The sequence below is a fragment of the Coenobita brevimanus genome, chromosome 75 (assembly GCF_032717465.1).
Source record: "Coenobita brevimanus isolate Jiangsu-jjx chromosome 75, ASM3271746v2, whole genome shotgun sequence".
NCBI classification, from domain to species: domain Eukaryota; kingdom Metazoa; phylum Arthropoda; class Malacostraca; order Decapoda; family Coenobitidae; genus Coenobita; species Coenobita brevimanus.
Window position 1 is genome coordinate 20693789 of NC_137028.1, and position 9803 is coordinate 20703591.

The 9803-nt window shown below is 43.0% G+C and overlaps 1 protein-coding gene across 1 annotated transcript in view; it reads right to left on the bottom strand.

The window, feature by feature from the left end:
• The window catches only part of ZnT49B (solute carrier family 30 member 9), a 310034-nt gene extending 304475 nt beyond the window's left edge, over positions 1 to 5559 (bottom strand). Inside the window, exon 1 of the mRNA XM_080278894.1 lies at positions 5382 to 5559. Within this exon, the coding sequence (XP_080135020.1) occupies positions 5382 to 5559 (178 nt within the window). The remainder of the gene's footprint in view (positions 1 to 5381) is intronic.
• Positions 5560 to 9803: the final 4244 nt, after the last annotated feature.

Below are 9803 nucleotides of genomic sequence, written 5' to 3' on the forward strand. Positions count from 1 at the left end.
GTTAATGAACAGTACAGAGCCCTCAAGAACAATCTCTTGAAAGTTACTGACGTAACATGCAGCTGGACAAGAGGACCACCAAGACATAAACAAACTTGGTGGTGGGATGAGGGTGTAAAAGCTGCAGTTAAGGAGAAAAGAAGGCTTTTCAGGGAATGGAAGAAGGGTGGTAGCAAGAAGGAATACTCGGCTGCCAAGCGTAGGGCTAGAAGAGAGGTATACAGGGCGAGGTCTGCGTCACAGAGACTTTTACTTGATAACCTATATCATGGAGAAAGGAAAAATATAATATTTAAGGCGGCAAATCAGATGAAGAGGGATAATCAGGATATTATAGGAAAGCAGTGTGTGTGATGAAGGAAGGGTAATGGTGAACAGTGAGGATATTAAGGATGCATGGAGAGAGCATTATAGCCGGTTGCTGAATGAGGAGTTTGACTGGGACAGGGAAGGTTTGGAGCCAGCAGATCCAGTGTTTGGGCCTTGGCCTTTGATTGATGCTGCTACTGTGAGTGAGGCAATAGGCAGGATGAAGTTGGGGAAGGCAGCAGGTGTGTCTGGGTTGACTGCCGAAATGTTGAAGGCCTCAGGAGATATAAGGGTGAGGTTAGTCACTGATCTGATTATTTATGAGTGTGTTGTCTCAGATGATTGGCTGAAGAGTGTATTTGTAAATCTGTATAAAGGGAAGGGTGATGCCCTGGAAGGAGGAAATTATAGAGGTATAAGGCTTTTAGATCAGATAATGAAGGTAATGGAGAGAGTTTTAGAAGGTATGATTAGAGAAAGAGTGAATATTGATGAGATGCAGTTTGGGTTTATGCCAGGGAGATGCAGTTTGGGTTTATGCCAGGTAGGGGGACCACTGATGCCATATTCATTGTTCAACAGCTTCAGGAAAAATATATTGGTAGGAAAAGGGATCTTTATTTTCTTTTTGTTGATTTGGGAAAGACCTTTGACAGAGTCCCTAGAGAGGTGGTGAAGTGGTCAATGAGAAAGCTAGGCTTCGAGGAGTGGCTGGTTAGGGTGGTTATGGCTATGCATGTGGGTGCTCGCACCCAGGTAAGAGTGAATGGAGATTTGAGTGATGGGTTTTCCGTGAATGTTAGTATGCATCAGGGGTCAGTTTTGAGTCCAATGTTATTTATCATGGTACTTGAAGCCCTCTCACGTGACTTTAGAAACGGACTCACGTGGGAGATGTAGTAGTAGTAGTTGTTCCCTAGGCAGTCTGGCCGAACAGCCCTGAGTCCCTTAGGAAGGCCATGGCCGAGACCAAGCTTTCCCACAGAGCTCTCAAAGAGTGTATGTTGTGTTGTTGACGTAGGTGATTGTGTGCAATGCAGTCTTCCATAATGTGCTTAATAGTATGGGGTGTTGTGTTGCATCCTGGACAGGCATCAGCGACGGAGTCATCCAGCCTCTTCTGGTAGCTTAAGAGGGCTGGATGGTGCCCACATCTCAGCCTGGCCAGGTGGACCCTGTCCTCACGGGGAAGATAGGATTCAGAAGGGTGGATGTCAGGAGGCCGAGCATGCAGCTGTGTGTTGTCTTTAAGGGACTGAATGGAGCGGCGAGTGATCTAAGTGTGGATGTACTTCTGGAAGCTGGTCTGAGGTGGGCGAGGGGGAAGAGATGACAGTATTTGTGTATGATATTGTGTGCTGGGTGTTGTTTTGATGTGCCTTAGTGTGGGCGGATGTGCCGCCATGTACTGTAGTGGATGTTGTGGGTTTGTTGAGGCTGCAGCAAGGAACTGGGCGCCCCTCATGTCTAGGTGATCCTTGACTTTGAGGACTTTGGTTTCTTGATGTAGGTGGTCTGTGGGTGTAGTAGCTGTGTAGCCTGTGATTATTTTTAGGGCCTTGTTCTGTATGGTCTGTAGAGTGTTGTAGTGTGTTTTGGTGAGGTTAGAAGCCCAGGCAGGGCTTGCATAATTCATCACTGAACATATGTATTGTTTGTATACTGTGGTGGTGGTTTCTTTGTTGTGTCCAAATGTTGTATGGGCAAGCACTGAGTCTTGGTGTTATTTTATTTTTAATGTTTGTGATGTGTTGTTTAAATGACATTGATGTATTGCATGTTACACCAAGGATTTTGTGTGTGTGTGTGTGTGTGTGTGTGGTAAGGGAGTGTTGTTTATGGTGAGGTGTGGGATGTGACTGTGTTCTGCTGTCCAGTTTGTGAGAAGGGTCACTGTAGATCTGGCTGGGGCTATTTTGAGTCTGTTTGTGGTGAGCCATTCGTGTAGTGTGTTGAGGTAAGGTTGAATGAGGTGTGCAGCTGTGTTTGCATTTTGGTGTGTACATGTAAGTGTTATATCATCTGCATAAGAAGCTATGTGTATCTGTGGTGTGTGGGGTGTGGGTACGTCGTGTATGTATAGGTTAAAGAGTGTAGGGGACAAAACAGATCCTTGGGGGATGCCATTTGTGAAGTTTCTGATGTTAGAAGACTGACCAGCAAATGTTACGTGTGCACATCTGCCTGCTAAGTAGTTTGCCAGCCATCTTTTTGTGTTACTGTGCATGTTTGTGCTGAGTATTTTGTTTGTGAGGTTGTGGCGGGGGATGGCATCAAAAGCTTTGCTAATGTCTAGTGTGATTAGGAGTGTTCTGTGTGGTGGCCTAGCTGAATTTATGCCATCAAAAACTCTCTGTGTAAGGTCTGTAAGAAGGGTGTTTGTGGAGTGTAGTGGCCTAAAGCCATGTTGTGACTGGGCTAGGGGAATGTGAGGTGTGACTAGTTGTAGTATCAGTCGTTCAGTGACTTTAGAGGGGGTGCAGAGGAGTGTGATGGGGCGACGTGAGGAGGGTAACGTGGGGTCTTTGTTGAGTTTAGGGATGGTGATGATATTGCCATGCTTCAAGATGTTGGGTATTATGTTGTGTGAGTAGCTGTAGTTTGCCTTGTGGTCCTAAGTGTTTAAGGTGAATGTTGCTTATGTTGTCTGGTCCACAGGCAGATGAGTGCTTGAGGTTGTTAATGATGTGCTTCGTCTGGTTGTAAGTGAAGGGTGCATAGTCTGGGTCTGTGGGGAACTGTCTCTTAGGTCTGATGATACATCGGTCTTCCGGATGGGGGGTTAGATGGCTGACTTGTGAAAAGTGATTGATGAGAGTGTTTGCTTGTTGTTTGTTTGAGGATATGGTGTCTGTTGCTGTGATGGCAGCGTGTGATTGTGTGGTGTTGCTGTTGGAAAGTGTGATGCTGTTTAGTGTTTTGTAGAGTTTGTTGATGTTTGCTTTGTGGTCAAGTGTTTGGAGATAATTTTTCCAGTTTAGTGTTTGCTGTTCTGATATTTTATTGTTTATTTGAGTGTTGAGTTCTTGTATTTGTTGTATGATGTCTTGTGTATGGGGTGTTGGGGAGTGTCGCAGTGTGTCCCGTTGTCTGATGAGGCCTTGAATTTCTGGTGTGAAGTTGGGGTTGTCTCTCTTTCTGTTGCCTCTAGGGATGTGTCTTTTGTCTGCGTTTTGTATAACTGTATTGAAAGTGCACAGCGGTGTTGATGTTTGCGATGGGTGTACTGTTTACTGTTTCAAAATGTTGTTCTGTTTCAATTACAAAGGCCTCCCAGTTGGCTCTCTTATAATTAGTGTATGTGTGTCTGTGGCCAGCTGGGGTGATTCTGGTTTTGGTAGTGATGATGATTGGGAGGTGATCCGAACCTAGGGTTTTGACCACTCCCCATGATGTAGTGGGGGCGAGGTTTGGGAAGCAGAAGGTGATGTCTGGAGATGATGGGAGGAAAAGGGCTTGGTGTGGGATATGGGTATGTTGGTCTAGGTTGTTTATTATGAAAAAATGGTCTGTCTGTGATTGTAGTACCAGCCCTCTGTCTGTGTCAGGGTTGTTGACATGACAGGCCAACGACTTGGCGTTGAAATCACCACCCAGGATGATGTTGGGTATCTGTGGTGAGTAATTGTGTGGTACTGTGGGTGACGATTGGGGGGGAATGTATGTGTTAGCGATTGTTATGTGATTTGTTACCAATCTGTATTTTGATTTACTGCATTTCTGTTGTGGTGTCATGTGGGGGGAGAAGTGCCTTTGTATGTACACTGGTATCTGCAAAGTTGATGGATTTGTGTACCAGGGTGATGAGTCCACCGCCACCGCCGTCGGCCCGGTCTTGTCGAATGGTGGTGATGTTATGAGAGATGTTGTACTGTATGCTGATGAATTGGTGTTGATTGCAAAGAACGAAAGGGAGGCGGAGGAAAGGTTTAGGAAGTGGAGAGATGGTATGGGGCACAAAGGCTTAAGGGTGAATGCAGATAAAACAAAAGTGATGATATCTAGGGATGGTGGCGGTACTGTCAAAAACGAGGGAGAGTAGCCATGTGCAGTTTGCCACAAGGGCGTGGGAAGTGCTTCTATCTTGTGCGATGTTTGTGATAAATGGGTGCACAAAAGATGTAGTGGTATCAAAGGTAGACTGCGAGATAATGCTGATTTTATGTGTACGGCGTGTCGGGGAAAGCAGGTGGAGATTGTCAGGCGTGAAAGGATTGAACTTGCTGGTGAATCTCTTGAGTGTGTGGAAGAGTTTTGTTTTTTGGGAGACATGTTGTGTGCTGGAGGTGGGGCTGGAGCTAGCACTATGGCTAGGGTAGAAGTGGTTGGAAGAAGCTCAGGGAGCTCTTGCCGCTTCTGACATTGAGAGGGCTCTCCCTATAAGCTAAGAAGCCTTTGTATGCAGCATGTGTTAGGAGTGTAATGCTGTATGCTAGTGAGACCTGGGCAGTAAAGGAGGAGGATATTCGCCGGCTCAGACATACAGAAATGACAATGATTAGGTGGATGTGTAGTGCGTCCCTGCGTACAAGGTCTAGGGGGGCTGGGTTTGCGGTGGAGGAGTTGAGAGGTAGGATGGGACTGGAGCGTATTGGTGTTGTGATGAGGAAAGGTAGATTGAGATGGTTTGGGCATGTTGAGAGAATGGGGGATGATAATTGGGTGAGGAGGGTGAGAAGTGTTAATATTGGGGATGGGGTTATGAGGGGTAGACCGAGAAAGACATGGGACGAGGTCATTAAGTGTGACCTCAAGGTTAAGAAACTGAACAGGGAGGCGGCAATGGATCATGCAGCGTGGAAAGCTGCCATTAGGTGACCAAGGGCGACGCATGTAAGCATGTTGGAGCCTTTAAAAACGAAATGAAACGTATTGCATTTACTGGCCATTCATACCCTTTGCCTTAGTCTCCATGATTTGAGATATTTAAGCTCCTCTATACATCAGCATTGATTAAAAGGAAGACCTCTTCTTTGCATCAGGTATCTCTGTCTCTCTTAGTGTACAAGAAAAATGAGTTATTGGCCTGCAAAAAACTGTTTGTTATTTTTTATCTAACAAAGCAATGTAACCTTTTATAACAGCCTCCTTGAGACGTGCAGTCGCTGATACAGAGGGACTCGATGAGAATAAACTTGATGTCTTGGTGGTAATGCTGGGGTCAGTTTTGGAAGTGGCTTGATCAGCTGTGGTGGCAGCCTTGTCTGGGGGCTTGCCATCACTGCTGGCAAGCCTCCTATACAGCTGCATTACACCTTTCTCTTGGTACCATTTGTACTTCCACCTGCTTGAACTCCCTTCCAATCTGAGAGATGGATGAGCCCCTGCAACACAGCAAACAAATAACTATCTGCCTCTTTCATGGAACAATGCAGTAAAAAAATAACCACACTCATTTGACAAATTTGTTACAAGAAAATCTGTGGAGAGTACATGAAAAGTGTTTATTAAATAATGTTAAAAGTTGTGTGAGGTACTGATTAGTACAAAAGGAACAGATTATCAAGATACGGACACTAAACATGCACTGGAAGAAAAAAGGAAGAAGGGGTTGGAGTGAAAGTAAGAAACGAATTCAGACGGACGACAGTCGGACTATACTGCAATAAAAAAAATACTGGTATATAACAATAGCAGTGACAAAAGAAAAATGTGACAAATTTGGAGAAAAAAATAATGTAAACTACTCTGAAAATAGGGAAGTACTTACCAAATGATGCAAATATGTATTAATGAGAGAGGATAACAGGTAAAAACAAGACTGGCTTTTTTTTTTTTTTTTTTTTTTTTTTTTTTTTTAAGCTAGTTGGGCTGGTGTGGCAAAAACTAGCCTGCTAAAAATTTGCTTGCTCACCAGAATATGGATAAAAATAATAACAGCTAAATATAACAAATGCTGGTGCAAAAACTGTGCAAAAATGCGATACTGCTAATGTGAATGCTCAATTCTACAAATGAATGTTTTCTGTACGCAAGAAAAATTCAAGTATTTAAAATCTCTACACTACAGTATTAAGTGTCACCAGTTGTACATATTTTTTTTTTTTTTTTTTTTTTTTTTTTTTTTTTTAAGAAATATTCCACAATCTGATACACACCTTCTCGTAAGAGACCATAAAGAAAACTCTCATCTCAACTGACAGAAACTCCACTCTGTCATACTCTGGCCAATAGCAGCAGACTTAGGTCAGCCTTATGTTGTCAGGAGCCAATCACACCTCATCTTCTCCTAGCTGTTCCCCACGAAACAACCTCAAAGTGATAATGCTTTCTCAATCACATCTCCAATCTTAATGACAAAAGTGAAAAAATGAACAATAATGAGACTTAAGATACGTCTATTGGTCAGTAAACTTTCTAGTACAGCTAATCCTCTATCTGCATAAGATTTTTTTTTTTTTTAACATACAATTCCAATATCAGTAATCTGTAAAATGTTACATGTAAACATAAAGGATTAGTATTTTGATAATTAGTGGTAGGTGGTGGCGACCATCATCCACTCACTTGATGTAGTGCTGCCTACTTCTTCCTTAGCCTTTATCATTCTTTTTCTGTGCCTGCCATCCTCTCTTCCTATTTCTCCCATTTCCTGTCACTATTTAATGCTTTTCTTTACGTTACAGGTGGCTTTACATTGAGTGACAAGCCAAATGGTTTCCTGTAAGCCAAGAAACCATTTACAACGCTGGGTGGTAACCATATAACCAAACCATACGTGCTCCCTACGTGTCAAGTGGGTTGGTGGAGGGTTAGAGCCCCTCCCTGTCAAACAAATAACTCAGAGTCAAATGGCCATCCCGTACGGGATTATGGCGTCTGGCAATAGATAGACAGATAGATTTTGATAATTTCTGCACAAGCACTGGCATTATTGCACAGTATTTGTGGCATGTAGACTTAGCACCTGTGTTTTGAATGCACAGTTCTGTTAAACCTCCAGCTGGAGATACACAGCCATGATGAATGTCTGTTGCAGCTATATCCACTGCTTTATTGTATATGATATTCTTTTGCAACTTAACCTGCTGTCACAACTACAGTATGTATGGTAATCACAACAATACTGGCAGTGAGTGTATGCAAAGAAAGTTAGGTAATCATCCTCAAGGAGAAAACAAGCTTGATAAAGCAATATGAGGAAGGTGAATGACTCGGTTCTGTCACTCACGTTCTTAACATGGATATTTCCACTGTCAATATTATTGCGAATGATAAGTACGGTAATTCGTCGGCATGCAAACTGCAACATTAGGACTTCCTGCCCCTCCCATCATGCACAAAAAAATCAGTTATATAATCCAATTTCTCCCATCTTTCCTTTCACTTCTTATTGCATTTCTTTCCTTTACAGGTGGCTTTACACTGAGTGACAAGTCAAATGGTTTCCTGTAAGCCAAGAAACCATTTACAACGCTGGGTGGTAACCATATAACCAAACCATACATGCTCCCTACGTGTCAACAAGTAGGTTGGTGGAGGGTTAGTGCCCCTCCCCGTAAAACAAATAACTCTAAGTCAAATGGCCACCCCTTATGGGATTATGGCATCTGGCAATAGATAGACGGATACTGTAGATATATTTTCATCACATATGGTATTTAGGGATGAAATGAAACACAGATTATAAGGTATATATGCATGTACAGTAGCCCCTTACTATATAAAACTAACTGTGGGAAAGCCAAGTTCGTTAAAGACGACAGTTCGTTATTCCCGAGGGTTCCTCCTCCTGAGATAGGATTTCAAGCACAAGTTTGATAGGAAATGAGTACCATACAGTGGAATCTCCTAAATCGCAGTCTGGGGACAGGCCACGATTTGAGAATTTCGCGAATTAAAAATAACTAATCTTATGGGGAAAGTTACTTATGAGTCTGTCATCTTGGAAAAGTTGCCTCCCTAGCCCCCAAACCTACACCAAACTGGTCAAACCCTACATCAAACTGGTCACCAGCGAACACTAACAACTGGGATAAGAAATTAGTAAAGCATATTTACTGGAAATGAACAATATTGTAAGATTCTTACCTGACTGAATGTACAGGGCAGGGGGGAGCAGATCAGGACCATTCAACTGTGATCTTGTTGGGCTGAAGACATTTAGGCTGTACCTACCCTAACCTGTATTTTGGCTGTAAGGCAACTTGGCTGTTTGCAACTTTAGGCCACTACAGCCAAACTGGTTTACCGTCGAAATGGGCAAGCAGGATGCAGGGGGAGTGGTTCCGAGGCTTGAGGTGGACTACAGCCTCTCAAAATGAAGTGAGTGTGCTGCTGGCTGCTGCTTCTATGCTGCTTCCTCCTCATCAACCTCCCTATGGAACCCTTCAAAGTTCAGTGTGGAGGCAACAGAAGCAGCGTCGATGTTGCCCACAGCTGCCTCCGTGTCATCGTGCGAGTCATCAATTTGTTGAGCTTACCAAACGGGTGCAGCCCATCCATATTTTCCATTGAAATAAGTCTTTCACAGATTACTTATTATTCCTGGATTACCAAAGCTACTGGACATTTTTATAAACTTACCTCTGAAAACTACAAATGAGGAACTATGATGTGTGATACACTGATGCATCCAGCTGGAGTGGTGGTTGGTAAACAACACAGCCAGTTGGAGAGATCGTTCATAAACACTGCCGATGGCGACCTGCCAGCATCTTTCAATACCCTACTTTTGTTTTTTTCCCACTCATTTCTTATAGTCACAATTCAACAATTTTATTATCTGTGTTACGCATGTACCAAAACTACATAACACATCATGAGTTTGTTATTATAGGTGGAATCGCTGTGCCCACCTAATGAAGAATAACCGGGTATGATTAATTCTTCACCAGACGAATGCGGCCTTTCCCTACTTTCTACTGACATGAGTCTTTCACAGGTTATATAGTTTTTATTATTCCTAGATTACTACAATTACTGGGCATTTTATAAACATAACTATGAAAGCTATACAGGTAAATGAGGATTTGGAATGTGTGATACACTGACGCAGCCAGTCGGCGTAGTGGTTGGTAAACAATTGATATTGCAAACTGTTGCATGATGTTGCCGCATATTATGAATCCACTAGCTTTAATTTGTAATTTAGGAGATTCCACTCTAGCATATTCTTGTAACTGTACTAAAAATGTAAACTACAGCAATCCCTCCAATATCCGACGTAAAAAGCCAAAGGCATGTCCGGGAATTGGTTCTGTCTAGATATTGGGCCCCTGCCTCCTGGACTGGTACTTATAGACCCTAACCCAGCCTAACTTTGAAAGCCACCTAAACAACTCCCTACTGGACATGCATAGCACCTATTTAAGACCCTATTCACACAAATAAGGGGACAGAAACCATGAAATAAATGAAAAGGAACCAGAGAATGACGAATCAGAAGTGCGTATAGAAAATATATACCAGTGTACAGGGTACTTACATGTCCGTGGCCACCTCCAGTGTTGTGCTGCACTTAATTCTTTGCACCGTGAGTTATAATTGTTTAA